Raw genomic sequence first — 19530 nt, forward strand, 5'->3', positions numbered from 1 at the left:
CACATGACCAACTCATCCGTGTGCTTCTTTAGGCACAGATCGCTTCAGAATGTTGACAGTAGAAATAATTCAGCCTTCCTTGGCAGATTCACTTACCAGGATAAACTGGATAGAACCCTGTCAACAAAATCCAAGACAGTTTAAATTGCATTTCACTTTACAAAATGAATGCAACAAAACATGAGTCATTCTTGTGATGTCTTCCATCCTGTGCCTTACCTGGGTCCCATGTCTTTACCTCTCCTGTCATCTCTTTCTAAAGCTTTCCAGGAGGAGGTAAGAAGGCATGCAGGAAAAAGTCAATCTGCACCACTGAATGTAATTTCTAGTGTTAAACTGATTATATTTGGTATGGAAATTACTGAGTGTCAATAGACTTAGACACCAGTATGTCATTTTAAAGGCTTGTTACTGGTAGGAGTCAAATTTTGGAAGTTTCTTTTCACTCAGATGAATGTACAGTTATGATAGAAAGCAGGCACAGGATGTATCAGACTGAATTCTGTGTTTTCAGTGTGTTGCCTTAGCCTTGCAGTGCCCATACTGCATATAAGACATTCTCAGCTGTCACTACAATTTGTCATGTGTGTCCACTCGAAGGACTACATTACAGTGGTAGGCATGAACTAAGTTTCATATCAGGAGAAATTTCATTATGAGGTGTTTCCCATCATTACCAAGCAACAGAAAAAATCTGAGCATTCACTGCCCCTCTTCTTTTTGTACCATACTTGATATGTCTTTTTTCAGGAAAGAATTCAGCAGATAAACAGCTGCAATGCAGTGCTATGCACTGTTTTTTCTGGAGAATGACCTCTAGTTTTACTGTGATTTATTGGCTGGAACTTCAGAATCTTGGAAAAACAGAAGCAAGTTGCATCTTTTAAGTTTACTGCCGCAAAAAGGACAATAGAAGAGAATGACTGATGGACCTGAAAGGCAGGCAAGTGCCTTTGAAAAGTCTGCCTTGTCAGTTGAACCAGTTTACAACATGATCACCAACAGTATCCAAGCCTGTTGAAGAAGATATGCATGCCTGGTTTGAGGGGTCTTGAGAGCAATCATGGTTTTGTCAGCTTTGAAGAGAAAACAGTAAATATTTCCTTAAATTCTATCTATTCACTCCTCCAGTAGTGGCAAATTACCCTTTATTTCCACACCAGGATGTTGTGTCTTTAGTAGATCCCTGCTCAGGTTTTGTGAGTCCAGCAGCAGATGCTGAACAGCAGCCAAGTGTTGGAAGAGCTACTGAATCTCAGGTAGACTACAGCGATAGGAAGCCTCACCAGTGTCCCCATCACAGGAGAGAGAGCCCAGCCTGGCCACGGGAGACCTCCTGGAGGAAACCAGCCGGGACAGAAAGTGGAAGTCCAGGGTATGACTCAGACATAAAGCAAATTAGTTTTTTTTTAATCACCAAAGAAATTGGTGGTGCTTAACAAATAAATAAAATGAGTTTCTGAACTCCATTCCCCAGGGTCCTAAAGGAACGACCTTTTAAAGTATATTTGTCCCAGATATTTGAACTGAAAATAACAACTGCAGTAGAGTGTTTGTATGAGTCATTGTCCCTGCTGTAGCAAAGAGGTACCAGTCATAAGATTCCAATGAGAATTCTAATGCTAAAAAAACCCCAAAACAACTGTGAAGGTACTAAATGTTTTTTAAAATTTTATTTATGTAAATTGTGAAGTTATTTATCATAGTTCTAATGAACACCTACTTTAATGCAAACCAAGAAACCCAAATCACTCCAAAGTCAGGAAATCCCCTGGATATTTCTGTGTATTTTAGCATTTCCTGACAAGTTGTGGTGCAGCACATTTAGACACCTGTTCCAGTGTCTAGTTGATCAGAGAACAGAAATTCTTCAATACTGCCATCACATATTGGTCAAAGTATCATATTACCCTCTTATTTTATATCAATGTCTTACACATAAATTTAAGTCTGATCATTTTGTTATGATTGTAGCATTAAAATGGAAATTCACTCCTTATAACATGAAGTAAAATTGTCTTGATTGTTTCAAAATTTTCTCATAAAAATTGTGGAAAGCAGAAATACCTGCCCAGGGCTTCTAAGGATAGACATAATTAGCAATAAGCAATATGTTTGATGTTAATTTCAGTGATTTTCATAGAGAAATGCTGATTACAGCTAGAACGAAATTTTATGGTATCTCATGCTACACACTCATAGATGAGGGGAGGCATTTCTTAGAAGATGACAGAGAAATGTAAATAAACTCCTAGTTCCATTTTGCTATTAAGTAGAGCAGTTACTGCACAGTTAGCAATATTTTACACGTTATTGTCACCAAAAAGTCTCTAAGAGCCATAAATTCTGGCAGTGGTTTTAGTTCCCAGTTTCTGTCTTCAAACTTTGCATTTTAAATCACTTTCTGCTTACTGCAGCCATGTGATAGAACCCTAAAGAACCCAAGAAACCACAAGGAATAAATATAGACTAATAGAATACATATTTTTCCTTTTTTTTTCTTGCCCATACCATGTAATTTTCACTCTTCTTTCTCATTTACTGTGTTCTTCATTTACATATGAAAATTAGACCCCAGACATCAGTCAGAACTGTTCAGCTGGTTTTTTCTGCAAGCCTCTGGGAAAGTGAAGGAGAAAGAAGATTTGAGATAAGCAATTCTATCTGCCCATTAATTTTCCCAATGCAAAGAAAAGCAGGCAGAGACAGAGATACTCTGGCACATAGAGACACACTTGAAAAGAACACAGACAAGATGCCATCAAGTCAGTAATCTGGGTTACAGTGAAGAAAGTGATCTGAAATGGACAGTAGTTCCAAGAGGCAGATAGAAACTGTCTGATGGCTTTCTGGTGTTATTCTGTTGGGGAAAGTTCACTGTTAGACTGAAATGCTGACTCCACTGAAGTTGTCAGGGAAAGTCAAACTGAATCTAGGGACAAACCTTGAAACAGATATAGTTCAGCATAAATTTCTTAAGGAAGTGGTGTAAGTGCTCTTCCAAACCTAGAATGCATTTACAAGTTTTCCTATGATGCTGAGGTATTAACTACAAATGTGTAAATATCAATATAAAAAGCAGATGAGTTTTTAGGTACTATTTTTAATGAGACTGCATAAACAAATTCCAGATTTTAGCTGTATGATTCAGAGCCCAGCCACCAGCCTGCAGGCATGTGATGTAAGTTGCTAACCTTTCTAGATACCAGTCCCAAGACATTCCACAGCTAAGTTGTTTGGGGAAGCTGTGCTGAAAGAGACATCAGTCAAGCATTTTGCAAGCAAATTCTACAGTCACTTTCTCCACTGTGTCTGGGATGAATGTAAAAAAAAAGAGACAGAAGCAGCCTTTGAGACAGATGAGCTGTGGTGTATAAAAATCTGCAGCAGACAGGAGCTTCTCTATTGTGAGAAGATATAACACCATGGCTTTGGCAGTCCACGACTTTGAACTTCTCTAGCAGTCCTTTGCATCTGCTGACCGAAGCAAACTCAGTGAAGCTCTGTAATAGCAAAGCAAATGTGAGGAGCTGATGATGAAGGTCGTTCTAAGACTGGAGAATCAGAGCCTGCCAGAGAAAGGATGACAGCTGAGGAGCTATTCTCCATGTGTTCTCAGTCTGTATAGGGGAGGTGCTACAAGACCAGGCCTTGACAATGTTTGCCTGTGGAGTCCGCTTCTCTCACTCACATGACAACAGAATTTTCTACCCTTTTCTCTGTGGTCTCAAGTTTTCTTTGCAGTGGTTAGGAGGAGGAGGACCTCAGAATTTGACCATACAGGTGTATTTGTACTGGGGACCTGGTGATGAAGTCCCCCTGTCCAGTTTGTAGATATTATTCTATTCGTAGGCCTTAACACAAAGTTTATGGGGATTGCAGAACTAACCAGGTTGTCTGACAAGTCTGATAAGGAACAGAGATGACTTCTTGTCCCTGCTGGGAGCTAATACATCTGTAGACACAGTTTTCTCCAAAGCTGGAAAATGGGGAATACTATAGAGTTTACTTATAGACTTCTTGTAACCATTTTTTAAATAAATAAGTAGTTAACTCATGCTAGTACTAGATTTTTGGATTTCTCCAAAAGCCCACCTAGTCCAGTATTTCATCCAAGACTGTGGATAGTTAATAACGTCATCATCCTTCCTCCAAATATTTTCCTATCATGTGATGATTTGTTGATCAGGGATTCGTGTCCAGGAGATGATGTGTTTCTAATTAATAGTCATGGATTCACAGATTTGCCTTTATGAATATATACATTTGCTCTTTGAGCACATCACTTACACTCCAACTCTCTACTTCCAGATAATTTGTGAATATGTTAGGCAAAAATGTCCTAGGCCCAGATGGGTTATCTGAAGGTCTCGCTACCAGTGATCTCTATCCACCTGGAAATCTGATAATTTGTCCCTTCCTTCGATCTCTGATCATCTAACCAATTATTTATCCATGTGAAGGTCTTATCTTTCTTCTACTGTTTCTTTAAGAGGCTCAGTTGAAGAATTTTATGCAGAATTTACTGAAATAATTGTGGTCAGATTATACTCATTTCCCTGTAGCCTCTGTGCAGGAAGAGTTCCTGCTGAAAGGCTGAAGCAGTAGCATTTTCTCCGGAGTAATCACTACTCTGGAGAAGTAATCATCGAGGAGTAATGCAGTGTTAAGCAGCACATTGAGTGAGAGGTATATCAAGGAAGGATTTCAGCTTCTTCTACATTTCAAATAATGATAGAAAATTACCGTAGGCAGTGCTTAGGTACTTAGTGAGTTAAAACTTTTGACCTGCGTGTAGAAAGAGAAAGAAGAAAGTTTAATCAGAGGCAACAACATATAAAGTAAAACAAAAAAAAAGTGCAACTTGAACAACAACAAATGAACTATTTAAGGACATTCAGACCCTGACAAATTAGAGGGCTGGACAATCACCAGCCATATGAAGTTCAAAAGGGGGAAGTGATGGATTCTGCCCTCTGGTTGTACGGACAGCCTGGGGAATGAGAATCTGGAAAGTAGTGCCATGGAAAGTAACATGGGGGTCCTGGTCAATGGCAAGTTGAACATGAGTCAGCAGTGCCCTGGCAGCCAGGAGGGCCAAGTGTGTCCTGGGGGCATCAGGCACAGCATCACCAGCTGGGCAAGGGAGGGGATTGTCCTGCTCTGCTCTGCACTGGGGCAGCCTCACCTCGAGTGCTGGGGGCAGTTTTGGGCGCCACAATTTAAAAAAGACATTAAACTATTGGAGAGCATCCAAAGATGGTGAAGAGCCTGGAGGGGAAGATGTATGAAGAGTAGCTGAGGTCACTTGGTCTATTCAGCCTGGAGGAGACTGAGGGGAGACCTCATTGCAGTTACAACTTCCTCATGAGGGGAAGAGGAGGGGCAGACACTGATCTCTTCTCTGTGGTGACCAGGGACAGGACCTCAGGGAAGTTGCATCAGGGGTGGTTTAGGTTGGATAATTAGATAAAGGTTCTTCACCCAGAGGGTGTTTGGGCACTGGAACAGCTCCCCAGGAAAGTGGTCACAGCACCAGTCTGACACAGTTCAAGAAGTGTTTGGACAATGCTCTCAGGCACAGGGTGTGACTCCTGAGGATGGTCCTGTGCAGGGCCAGGAGTTGGACTCAGTGATCCTTGTGGGTCCCTTCCAACTCAGATTATTCTGTGATTCTGTGAAAAAATAGCCTACAGTGTGCTCAAAAATATCTGTGCTATTAAATACTCATAAAACAATGACATGTGAAATAGCAATCTGCCTAATAAGCTAATAGGTTATCTGGAAATAATGTAAAAAACTTGAAATAATCCCGTTAAGGTTGAGTGCCATTGAACAAAACAACGGTGGTTTCACTAAGGGTTAGATTATTCATCATCCCTACAGTTATATTTCACTTTGCATTTGCTTTTCACTTGCCCAACAGCAGAGTGATTCTTTCTTTATTCAACAACTTAGGTTTTTTTCTGTTGCTTATTATGCATGTCCTCTCCAACACAAACTGGTGGGGTTTATGCTTAGTTGCAAGTAGTTTTCAGGGGGTCATTAGTAGCCTTTTCTTTCAAAAGACTAAAAGAGAGACAAGAAATAATGGTAATAGGTTATATTTAACTTCCACATACAAAGAAAAATTGAATAAGTAACCAAGGAATCAAGTGAAAGCATCTGGAAGAGTTATCTGAAAATCTTGTATTTGGCATAAACAGCTGCTGGGCTCACATTAAGTTAGTTTACTTGTGATTATTAACTGTAATAATTATTATTTTTAATAAACTAAAATTCAGTCCTGCAATTGGTTTTGATTGCTGCATGAAAAAACTATTAAGTCAGATTAATTAGCCAATGTTTCCTACAAGGAGCATGTAATTATGATTTTAGGTTGTTGGAGGCTTCTGGGACAGATTTCAGACAGGATCTTTTACCTCTCCCCGGAGATCTGGTGATTTGTAAATTTCAGGTTTTGTGAATACTGGAGTTGTCTGAACATTTCCTTTATGAAGTCTGTGTACAGTTAAATATTTCAAAATACTAAATTTGGTAGCATTCTATAACTATAGAAGTTAAGATATTCAGTTAATACATACATGAAAAATATGTTCTGCATGCTTCTCCTGTGAGAGAGTTAAATATAAAAAGCAGAACAGAAGAAACCTGTAAAGGGAATGACTGTCATGATTCCGTACATCTGATGTTTGTGTTAAGACATGACATTTATGAAAACACCACAGTAATCATACCCACGCACAAACTCAAGGGGTTTTTTGCTGCCTGTCCAAAACAATCACTTCTGCATTGGTGTCTTTTATTTACTCTGTATTTCACCTGTTCAAATCTATCTCAGAGTGGAGCATTTTGGATGAGTCCAGTAAAGGGCCACAGAAGTGTTAAAAGGGGTCAAACAAGAGCCAAGTTGAGACAAGAAAAGAAAAGTTGGTTAAAGTAGGATAGAGAAATAAGAACATGTCTTCTTTCCAGATCATGAGCCAGAAGGTTTTCTCAGGCAAACTCAGTGGGTAGGTGAGTTACTGGGCACAGTCAGGCATACAATGGGAGAGACAGGTACCTCAGCAGGGTGGAAGAAAAGCAAGATAGATAGAGAGATAGATAGATAGATAGAAAATGCTATCATGGTTTCTTGAATGACGCTCTTTCAAGGGAATATACAGTTGCGGATGGTGAGAGTTGCTTGCAGGGACAGACCAAGAGAGAAACTCAGACCTGATGTTAAATTTTCCTGAGTTCTCAAGAACTGAATTAAATAAGTATTGCAAGAAGGGAAGTAGTTAATTTTTAAAGAAGGCTTGCTTATACTGTCCTATGAAATTTACTGAAGTCCTAGTATCAGAAGAGATTAAAAGATAGGATTCTGCTTGCTGAGCTGGTTCATTTAGCATATATGCCAAACTAATCATTTGCCATGGTCTTTTACCAAATTCAAATGAGCACTGCATTATTGCAAGAGCAAAACTTTGACCTGTCACCACCTGTCTTTTGGGACCTCATAAATATTCTATCAGTCTGTTCTGTCTGGCCAAAAAAAAAAAAAAAAAATTATTGATCCATTTTGGCTTTAACAGTGTAAGACAAATCTCTCAAACCTGTCATATCCCTTTGTACATGTAAGTACGATGTCCCTGGGTTGTTTCAACTTTCTGCATTTTTGATTAAGCTCAAGCAGTTCCTCTCTCATTTTCTGAAACAAGAATTGTAGCTGGACTATGGTATCTAATATTAAGGCATTTTCTGGTGCCAAAGGAGAGCATATGCTGAGTCTCCTTTGCTTGTGGGTATCTTCAACTTTTTACCTGTAAACTAAAAATCAGAATCTATTATGTCCTCTTTGTAAGAGTATCCCAGTCTGATCATAAGTATAGCCAAAAGGATGAGAGATGACACATTTCTATCTTATTTCCCTTTTTTCCCAAGCCTCCTCTCAGCACATATGTATTAGAGCTGTCATTTGCTATGTGCTGCAAGTTCAGCAGATGATTGTTTTCATCTTGGGACATGCCAAGCACACAGGGCCATTCAGCTCTGTGGTTTTTTCTTGTGAACCATTTTAATAAATAACTAGAACTTTGGAGCGTGCAGTGTACGGTTCAGCTGCCTCCACCAGCTGTCTTATGAATAATGTACATATCTTTGATTTACTTTCTATCTGCTGTGTTGGTGCAGTAAATTTTGAAGACAGTGCCAGTGTAGACTTAGTCCCACTTAACCATGTGCTAACTTCAAAGCCTCACTACACAAGCATGGCAGAGTGTTTCACTTATTAGCATGGTTGTGGTACTGCCTCTTGAGTTCTTGTTTCTCGAAAAGGGGACAAAACAGTTAAAAATCTGATCTTGGGTGAAAAGAATGGAAATGTGTTTATTTTCAAACTATACCATACTTTCATTCTTCAAATGCTTCCTGTTCTTAAGTATTAATGAACAGGTCTGTTGCATGTTTGATGGGTAGTATGACTTGAATATTTCCATGTTAAAAGGGTGTGATTGTTAACATTTGTCACTAGATGGCCTTTGAGTGTGCATGCAAAAGTTCCCTGAATGCTATTAGGAACACTATACTTTTAGCTAGATCACGAACTTTGAAATTTGAAGGTTTTCACTTTAAGCCTTTCCTAAACCAGTCTTTAGTAGCTTGAGCTGATATTAAGTGTTTATTTGCAAACTTTTGAGAAAGGAAAATGGTAAAAGTAACAGGTTAATAGTAAGAATTAAAATAATAAAACAAAAGAGGAAAAAAAGTTCTGTTTATTTAAACCAGAATTTCTCTTTGCATCAGCCTTTCCTGTGTGTCCTTGGAATGGTCTTGCTCAGTTTGCATTTGTGAGGAAACTACAGAAAGGATATTTCACTGAGTAAAGAGGAGGGTCAGAAGCTGTAGAAATATTGTCCTCTCTGTTCTAAAGACAAAACGTGATGCTGGGCCTTACTCACTTATGTTGGAGTATGTGCTAAACATTCCTGGTTGTTGGGAGCTGCCTTGTGAGTAGCTGGAATTTCTGAGCTACAGCTTCGATCTGTTAATTTATGTTTCTTACTTCCATTCTAGGGTGAATGTATATCCTTTTGCAGTGCATCACATGCTGTCACACGTATGGGGAACAGCACATCATTCTTCACACAGCAGCAGGTTCACAGGCAAAGTAAGGTGCTAATAAGGATTGTAAGGTCATCACATTTGACTCATATTACTGCAGCTGAGCCTATTAATGCCAAGCTTTTATGACATAATGCACCATTCTGATTGTTTTATTCCACCTTCTGCATAAGTGATCTGGTTTCTCAGAGTCTGCATCTAACTTTTCTGCTTGAATAATAACATAAAATATTATAAAATGGTTATTGAGAAATGAATGTGCTTTCAAAATACAGCACATACAAAATACAACATAGTGCTGAACAGAGATGTCTGAGTTGCAGTGAAATTAGAGAGCTGTTAACCCTTAGTTCTGCTAGGTTATACTGCTGTTATGGTGGAGCTTCGAAGAAGAGAAGCAGATGTGTGCACTCTGCTGCAGGCAGACATCCTATCTGGGACTATTTGCATCATGTGGAGGATTTATAAGTTTGAGCAACTGCTTCTGTACTGCCTTCTCTGGAATGCTGCATCTCATTTTTCTGGGTTTTAGTGAGTGAGGCTATGGGTTTCATTGATTTCTGGCAACAAGGAGATCCAGATCTCTGAGATTTAAAAGATTCTTACATCTCAAAGCTCAAAAAGTCAATTGTGAAAAACTCAATTCCATCTGGAAAATTTTATTAAGTTTTTCACACTTATTGTCTGTCCATGACTGTCAGGCATCAAGGTTGCTATGATTTTGAGAAGAAGAAAGAAGAAAGTCAGAAGGCATAAAACTTGGCCTATAATTTGTTTTTCTCACTTTGTGTGTTTGACAGTAGTTTCGGAAAGATATGTAAAGGTATAATGGCCTTTAAACTCACACCAAAATCCTTGAAAAGTCAGATACATACTTTGGATTGAGAAGCCTAAATATGATTTGTAACTATAAAGTGTAAAAATCTCTTTGTAAATAGTTACTTTCACTCTCATGGAGCAGCAGCTGCACTTCCTGCCTGTAGCACTTGGGCAACAGCATCAGTGCCCGGGCATTACTCCAGAGTGAGACACTGTTCTTCCCCAAAGCATGCAAGAAAGTGGTTGCCATTCAAATTATTAGCAAAGGTGAAAGTAACTAAGAGTCATCTGTCATGTAGCTGCAGAGACAAACAGGAAGAGTGGTGAACCTGGGCATGTTTTGTATGTTAGCCTTGCACCCACCCTCTCTTCCTTTTGGCAGAACAGGAAACCATCTTCTGTTTTTCTTCTTTTTTTCTTAAGGAATTAGAAAAAAGATAAAAGTCTTGACCTGTGCTGTAATTGAGCCTAAAAGCCCCTAATATAAGATCAGCATTGTGAAGAGCTGCTGTGCATATATCCAGCACTCTAGATAGTATTCTGAAGTCCTTACCATGCAATTTGGAAGCTTTACAGACATAAGTCCAGGTGCAGTGTGATAAGGTCATTCACCAAATTCCCATTGGGAATCTGTAGCATAGTTAGGAATGAAACTTCATATATCCTGAGCCCAAACATGTGCTATTTTTTTAACTCGACTCTTGTCTTTAAAATGGTGCTGTGCTCAAACTCGGTTTCATATAATATTAATTAGGACACAGTGGTGGTCATAGTTCTTAAAAATTTGGCTGAAAGGCAAGTGAAAAATTAGGAATCTTAGTCATGTGTTATCCCATTTTTCTCAGTGGTTCAGACGTGGAATATGTATGGGAGCCTTCAGCACATGTAAAAAGCCATGTCATAAATGTTGTGATTCACCTAGAAGTGCTAAATTTATTAATATGAATTTTTTAATAACTATGTTTGTAATCTGGTGGCAGTCTAGGATGATCAGTGAGAATTGCCCAAAGAGAGCTATGGATGTACTATTCAGGTCAGACTCTTCATCTTTGCACTTGACCAAAAATCCTGGATCATAATTCAGTTTTTCTCATTTTCTTCCAGGCTTTCGTTAAAACCTGTCTTCGGAGAAGGTCATGAATGGCATGATCTCTTGAGGTCTGTTGCATCCCTGGAATGTAGGATCATTCTTAATATCCATGGTTTGTATATGCACTCCTGAATTTGCTTTAGAATGAGCTTGTTGCTCTCTTTCATCCCCAGATATGTTGCAATGTATGCCTAAAGGCTGGAATCTTCTACCATTTCTTTGCCAAGGGTAACATAGAAATAACTTTTTTTTAGAAAGTGATAGTCAAAAAATTAGGAAGCTGTTGTGAAAGAGCACTGTGAAAATCTCTCTCTGATGCAGTCCTCTTTCACCAACAGATCTTATAAATTTTTTTATAAAACTTATGACCTCAATTTACAGCTCAGTGCTTCGCTGAGTGGACTACATTTTCAGAACACACATGGTGTAGGCTTGAATCTTTTCTTTTTACACCACTAATGAATGAGGTTCCAAGTTGAATGTATTGATGCTTTTTTTAAATTTTCAATGTGTGTTGCTTGTGTGATTGTTTTAGGTTTAATGGATAACATTTGCCCAGTGGCTCTAATGGCTTTTGTGGTATTTTGAAATGTACCGATTTTTTGTGCATATTTTCTTTTTCTTCAGTTTTGTTTTCCTACCTTCTCTACTTATCTGCCGACTGTAAACTCTCTTGTATTTGCATTCTTGTTTTTCAAACCCACAAAGTGTAAATTCCATTGGAATCAGTGAGTTAAAGGTATCTGCTTAACAAGATTTCCTGAACAGGGATAGGATTGAGAATCTGTTCACATATTTTGCAGAACTGAGACCTCTGGGATTTCTTTTACAAGACTTTAAACTCTGAATTGGTTGTGTCTGTTTTTCTTGGTTATTTTTTCTTTGTTCTTAGTGGTTTGATTATTAATTATTTCCTTGTAATATTTGTTTATTTGTGGGAGATTAAGCATTTGGCTTTATATGTCACATAACTACCCATATATTAGGTAGGTAAGCAACAGAGTGCTAACGAGTATGTTTTGTGCAGCCAGCCAGGCTTTCAAAAATAGCTCAGCAACCACACATGAAAACCAGAATTCTGAAAGAACTCGCATTCTGGGTGCACGTTGATCGCTAAGCTCCTGCGAAAATCTGGCCACAAACACCACAATCTGATCTCCTGTGTCTAACTGCTGCTCCAAGTCAAATATGTACCAAGAAAGAGGAGGACAGTCCAAATTCTGGAAAAACATTGTGTTTTCATCTCCCTTGGGTAAGTTACACAGGAGAGGAAATTTTGCAGCAGAGCTACAGTGACTTCCAGGAAGGCTCAGACTGATAAATTCTCTGGGTACTTTTGAGAGGTTCCATGTTATTAAAAAGTGAAAATAAGTAATGACCCAAATCATTGTTTCTTGTTATTAACAACTGCTTTGAAAAATTGTCTTTCTTATTCAGAAGTGCATTTTGAACTCAACAATTCTGAAAACTGTAGATAAAATGTTTTTACTGGATCATATGGATTTCCAACATAATCATCCTCTGTTCTTTTTTTCTTTAAAATCCTTATTTGTATATTTTATTTTGTATAATTCTACTTCACCCATGGCCACCAAGTTTTTTCTGTTGTTGACTTCTTCCCCAATAAGCTACTGAAAAAAGGTTATGTTCTATGTGGTATTTTAGATTCTGCAGGTGTTTTAAGGGTCAATGGAAAAAAGCCTCCCACGCTGGTGATGGGGATTTCCTCTGTAGCATTCATGGGCAGGGCTCTGGTCTGATAGGCACACATAACTCTTCTCCCTGGTATTGTTAGAGCTTGCTTACACCTTTAGTGAGCTGGCAGAACTTAGTGCAGTAACAGTAGCACACTTAGTGCATTGCAGACTACAAAGCAACAGTTCATACCAATCCAAGTTCATTTCCTATGTCTGACTTGTGCTTTTCTCCTTAGCGTGGGTTTTGTATTACAGCAGAAAAACGTCCTGATTTCACTGTGGTGCTTATTGTAACCTGCCTCCTGACACTTGACAAAAGCAGTTAGGACAGTGATTATGTTTTCTTGTTCCACAATAAAAGCCTCTTCCTCAACAATTGAGTAAAAAATTTGACAGTCGTCGGCTTTTCAAAACTTGCTACTCATTCCTCAGCGTTCCTAGTCCACAGTAGAGGGCAGTGCTTACACAATGCATGTGCATTCTTGCGAAGAGTTACTCAGTAGCACTTTTGAAACATCAACTAATGCATTGCCAGAACACTGGTAAAATAAGTTACAATATTGGTTTTTGACAGATTCATACTGACAAGGCTACAGTGACCTGTCCAAGGCCAGAGGGGTTGTGTGTGTGAGGAAGACAACAGGATCTGATCAAAAACACTCAATTGAAATGGGGAACATGCAGTTTCTAGGAAGACAAAGTCCTAACTGCTTCAAGTCCTGCAGTTCTTGCACAGAGCTATTCTCTGAAACCACCCTTTATTCATGGTTTCTCAAGCACGTTGAGCAAAATGCTACTATCACAGTATATCTGTAGTGACTTCGCATATTTCTTCAGTGTAGTCATTTTCCAACTGACTGCGTGCATGATTCCCTTGTAAATTCAAGTTAACAGAAACCTCACAGGCCACAAATAACTGGGAACAGGACCCTCTGCTGCCTTTCACCTTACACAGTCATTTCCATGGGCTGCCAAAGAGCTTTCTCACGAAGTATTCTTTCTTCAGAAACTGACAGCTTGTCTACCATGTATGCCTGTTTAGTGGTTCTCCAGTTTGACTCATTCATGGGGTTGTGGAGGGAAGTGTGTGTTGAAATATCCTACTTTGACATTTTCCAAATGAGGTTTTATTGCTGGCTTGAAATGCTTCATTGTGTCTGAAAAATATTACCCCATACTACAAAGGGGGACTGAAAAATTTGAAAGAAGAAAAAAATTGTTGGAAATGGTAGAAACAAAATTTTCCAGTTCAACATGATTCAAAATATTTTGGGGACTTGCCATTTTGATGGTTTTATCCTTTCAGGAACCCTGAATCCATTTATAAGTACCCATTCCCTATCCTGCTTCGATGGCTGAGGGAGATGGGTATGAAATGAAACTCAGAATGCTGTCGGTCCCATTCTCTGCTCTGCATAAAGCATGTTGTTTTGTCTTCATAAGTATTCTTAAGTATATTCTTTTACAGCACAAGGGAGTGTATGCATGAATCGCCTGGCATAGGATCATTCCTTAGGCATTTTTACCACAGGTTGTTCTGTTTGACTAATAGGATCATGGAGGCAAAAGGGATGTAGAAGGCCACAAACGTGTTACATGTCAGTCTTCCTGGAAGGGATTTTGAGGTGGAAGCTGGCTGCAAACCTAATATGCTGTGAGTGAGATATGAGAGGCCTATTTTATAATTGCAATAATGAAAAGAGCTAGATAATGACTTCATATGGTGATTTAGTTCTATTGCATTTATACAGGAGTGTTTATAAGAAAGTAAGATGTTTGGAACTCTTTGCTTGTAAATGGAAGGTAAGAATCTACCAGGTAGCTTTCACTAGACAGAATTTTTGCACAAAAATCTTGGATACCTCCATTGCTCAAGCTGAAGTGCTAGATCCAAGTTTTCAATAATTACAGATTACTTGGGGGAATCTAGATTTCACTCCCATATAAACAGGGGATGTGGAATTTACATGGCAAACCTGGGCATCCAATACCCTGGAGGCACTCTAGATCATCCCTTCCAGCTGCTGCTTTTGAACAATATATTATAGCCAATATCTCAGATACCTTAAGGCATCTCAAGTAGATCTAAATATCAGTATGGAGAGCCTCCTAAATTAAGTCCACACTGATCTTCCTGAACATTACCAGGAAATAAAAATCTACAAAGATATCTCAATATTGTGAGGCTGCACCGCAAATCCACTGTCCAGTTCTGTACCCCTCACTACATGAGGACATTGAGGTGCTGGAGCATGTCCAGAGAAGGGCAACGGAGCTGGTGAATGGTCTGGAGCACCAAGTCTAATGAGGAGCAGCTGAGGGAGGTGGAGTTGTTTAGCCTGGAGAAAACGAAGCTCAGGGGGGACCTTATGACTCTCTACAGCTACCCAAAAGCCAGGTGGGGGTCAGTCTCTTCTCCCAGGTAACAAGCAATAGGACAAGACAAAATGGCCACCCAGGGAAGTGGTGGAGTCACCATCCCTGGAGGCATTTGAAAGATGTGTTGATGTGGCACATGGGGACACGGTTTAGTGGTGGGCTTGGAAGTCCTGGGTTAACAATGAACTTGATGATTCTTAGAGGTCCTTTCCAACCTCAGCGATTCTTTGGACATACAAAGCAGAGGCACTCAGAATCAGTACAATTCACTCGAAAAATCTTAGTGTCTGCACAGATTAAACTATCAGCACTATATGTTTGTTACTGTTGGGCCTAAGAGCTGCTAGGATGATAACAAGGAAGTGTAAGAACAAGAAAGATGTCATGGTTACAGAAAGAAAGCTTGATGACGGCAGCATAACCACTGAGGAGTTTTGTAGTTTTGTGTGTTGCCCAGTGGTAGGCTGGCACTTAGTTGTTTTCTTCTTCAACACGGGTTAGCAGCTCATCAGAGAAAGCACACAAGAGCTAGACAGCATGATCCAAAAAAACAAAAACACAAAGGGGTACTTTTTTAACCTCAGCTTCTTCTGCTTTATCACCTACATAACCGCAGCACAGTTTTGCATCTTCTCTGCCGGTTCCCAGGAGAGCAGCTGCTTTACTGTAGTGTAACCTTGCTTACTTTCCTGGTACCTTTAGCTTCTCTCTGCTCACTTCTCTTCTTTTTCAGATCCACTTCCACCCCACATATTATGAATGTAACAACTTCTGTCAGTCGTTTCTAACAAACAGTCTAGAATAAGTCTTCATCTTGGGTCATCTCTCAGATAGACTTTTGGGTCATGTTTGCCCATTTATGATGCTTTTGTCTTTTCTTCTACTTTTGCAAGTTTTAAAGGTTAGGAGATTTTATCAGTGAGACACCTCACAGTTGTATAGTTATTGAGCAATTTAACTTCAAATAGACTTATAAAATGTTGCAAGCTAATATTGTACTTCTTGTTGTCATCTACTTCTCTTTGTGATGCCTGTACACTTCCAAGCAAATCACTGGAATTTCACGACATGTGAGAGATGTATCTTGGTATGTAGCCTATCACCAGGGTAATAAAACTGGTTCACAGTTTTACTGAGTCCTTCAAAGTGGCATCATGTATATTTTCAGTTTTGGATGAATGCATGTGCTTACAGTCACAACCACCCAATATCCATTGGTGGATCCTTGGTGGGATCTTGAGATACAGATAGAATTTTCTACAGTCACCTAATGTGCACGTAACCTAACAGTTGTCTACTTTGACATGAAAAAGCAAATTTGAATGCAAGCCATTTTGGCCAATTCTGGAAACATGTTCTATAACTGTAAAAGATTTTCAAGCCTACTTGTTGCCCCTGCACAGCTGCTGTCAGGACAGAGAGCAAATTTGTTCCTTGCCCAAACAACTACTTAGTGATTCTCTATAGGCAACAGCTTCCCAAGTGCTATAAAATCTCTGTACTGGCTCTACAAAGCCATCTTCTCTGGAGAGTCGTAGACTGGAGCATGGCCCAGGGAGTGTAGCAGTGGATGAACGTACAGGTAAGTGCAAGGTTACTCCAAACTAAGAGAATTAGATGGTCCTTCTGCTAACTGTGGGTACAATGCTCCCATGGCAAATACAGTTTACTCAGGGTCCTGTGTTATAACTCTGGTAGGTAGATACAGCATTTTGTCATTACCTCTGCTATTCTGGTGAGGAATTTCAGAGCCAAGTTTCCCACTACAAAAGTCAGAGATACACAAAGTCTGATAAACTGCATGTCTCACATGTGTCCGTTTTTGCATCCTGTGCTGAACTTAGTTGTGGAGAAGGAGCTCATCAGCTGCATGATACTAGTAAATTTATGCACTTTATAATTGAAGAAACTGTTTATTTTACACAGAATACAGGGGAAACAAAGAGTACCCCAGAAATTGTTTGAAAAGAGGCACTTTTATCAGTTACATGGTGTGAAGACCCACAAAGGGCTAATGGAGGCAAGGTGTATAATCCCAAATATTTAGTTGATTCAGCAGATGAAACAGCTTGTTGTGAGCCTTTATTTCCATGTGTATGGGCAGTCTGGATGTTTATATATAATTCATGTGTGTCTTATGTATAATTGTATAATTCAACAGTGTCCTACTTTGAGATGTCAATACAGAACAATATTGATGATATTCTCTGAAAAACTTTGAGTTGCAAAAAAAAGGTACTATATTGGAGGTTTATATTGTTTTATTTCTAATACTCATGGATTATCTGAATTCATATTAGTACCTATTTTTTCCTTTAATTTTGTCCATCTCTGCTTCCTCTTGCAGCAACTGTCATCAAAATTTTCTTTGTGCTGCTTCAGATAAGTAGTTTTTTTACTCCATCTCTTTAAGGAACTCTGTTTTTCATTTTCACATTAAAACAGCATTGGAATTAACAAAAGGCTTTAGTTTTCCAAGATGTGGCACATACTGTCTCAGTTCCCTGGTGCACTCACACTAGAATTTAAGTTGGTGTGTCTAAGCAGCATTGTTAATACTACCCCTTAATATATTCTAGGGGAAATTTAGAGCACCTTAGAATAATTTGGGAAATCACTTATGTTTTAGCCCATGAGAAATTACACCTGTTGCCCTAAAGTCTGTTATGTAAATTCTATATTTGAAGCTGGAAACTAAACATGAGCTAAATCTGTATAACATTTTAAAAGAATACTTCCTTGATTTTGCTCTCTATGCAAACTCTTTGACTTCATTTCTTCTTTGTGATTAAATGTTGCTTCTAATCATGAATATCATACAGATACTAAACCTAAACAAATTGAAAAAAAGTCTCTAAAGAGCTCACCTTTACAATGTCTAACCAGAGATTTTGGCCCAAATCATCAGCTAGATCATCATAAAGTTGTTTCCCTGACCTTAAAGAAGCTATGACAGTTTATACATTCTAAGAACTTCTCATTTTATTATGAAGAGATTTTACCCCATCCATCTTTGAAAAACCCTATTCTTTCTAGTACTTACCTATAAGTCAAATTTCAATCCTATAGTCATTTAGTTTACCCTTTCTCCACCCCCATCCACCTTTTAACTGTTTCCTTTAGCACTCCAAATATTCCTAGATACACTGGCAAGGTTCATTGGTTAGCAACTCACCCGGCAAATTCTAATCTTCCATCAACAGCCCCACCAGTAATTGCAGGAATGCATGGATAGGTATGAGTTATATTTCTCAGCTTGTCCAGAAAAATTACAGGAAAAATTGTAATTGCATTTATTTAGTTAAAGAACAATTAAATGTAAGACATGACATTTTATTGGCTTAAAAAATACAGAACAGTTGGGGTTGGATCCCACCACATTATTATCATGCATATCTGAAGTCCTTTTGAGGTTTTAGAATTTTTCTGGAACGTGGTAAGTTATGTGTTGGGGAGGTGACCTTTTTTTTTTAATGGCAAATCTCTCTGTTTTTTCAAAAAGGCCCATGAATGTCAAAGTTATCAATTCCCAAAAGAAAGCTATGCGGAGTTTCTCAGTTAGTCTTGGCAGACTTATGAAACAGGTATTTGCTATGAAAAAATGGTTGTTAAAAATGGCTGGGTTGACTTAAAAGGCAGTGAGAAGCAAAGTCATGCCATGCCAGCAGACTGATGCAGCCTGGGACCCTGTGACCATGTAATCATCATAGCTCCCCATCACTGTCATGGCTGCCTCATGAAGTGAATTAGTCATCTTTATTCTCTCTTGCTCTTCCATACAAGGCTGGTTAAAACTGTGGGCCAATATAAGTATTTAAATGTCTAACTTGTTGATTTCAAAAGACCTGGACACTTCAAGACTGCTGAAAAATCCTTTTCCTTTTGTTAGCATGAAGAGCTTCTGATGCTGGCAAAGGACTAACCTAGCCTTTCTCACAGTAGCTTCAAAACAGCTTAGTAACTTTGTTTCGCCTCTCTCCTTTAGGATTTTGTGCTTTAGATTCTGCTTTCTTGTTATCTGTAACGATCTAGGATATGGTGACACTATCCTGAGTTTCCATGTTTTTCTTAGAAATTTATCTTCTCATTGAACTTTTAATTGGCCTTAGCATTCTGTTCACAACACAACACATTCTTTTTCAGCACTGTCAGTGAAAAGTATGAAGAAAAGGCTCGAGGAGATTTAAGGAGCTGCATGGCTTTTAAAGAATTCACCTTGTCAAGAGTTTCACCATTCTGATGAATGCCCTGACTGACTTACTTTTCTGCTGCCCTCCATCCAGTCACCTCTGCTCTTTTTCTCTTGTGGTTATACTTGGAAAATAGGCAGTCACCTGTAGTCATGGGCTTCTGTTGACAGGGAATGGAAAGATGCAACAAAGTCCTGAGTCCCCACAGTCTAATAAAGCTGAACTCAAAGCAACCTGATGCAACACTAAT

At 38.9% G+C, this 19530-nt stretch overlaps 1 protein-coding gene across 1 annotated transcript; it reads left to right on the forward strand.

Annotated features, from left to right (window-relative positions):
- Positions 1-919: 919 nt before the first annotated feature.
- Positions 920-18325, forward strand: SPATA48 (spermatogenesis associated 48). Its single transcript, XM_039569503.1, is given in 6 exon segments — positions 920-989; positions 992-1096; positions 1099-1375; positions 7578-7616; positions 8156-8260; positions 18214-18325. Coding segments are annotated over 6 exon segments (708 nt in total).
- The last annotated feature ends 1205 nt before the right edge of the window (positions 18326-19530 follow it).

This window comes from Corvus cornix, chromosome 2 (genome assembly GCF_000738735.6).
Source record: "Corvus cornix cornix isolate S_Up_H32 chromosome 2, ASM73873v5, whole genome shotgun sequence".
Taxonomy (NCBI): domain Eukaryota; kingdom Metazoa; phylum Chordata; class Aves; order Passeriformes; family Corvidae; genus Corvus; species Corvus cornix.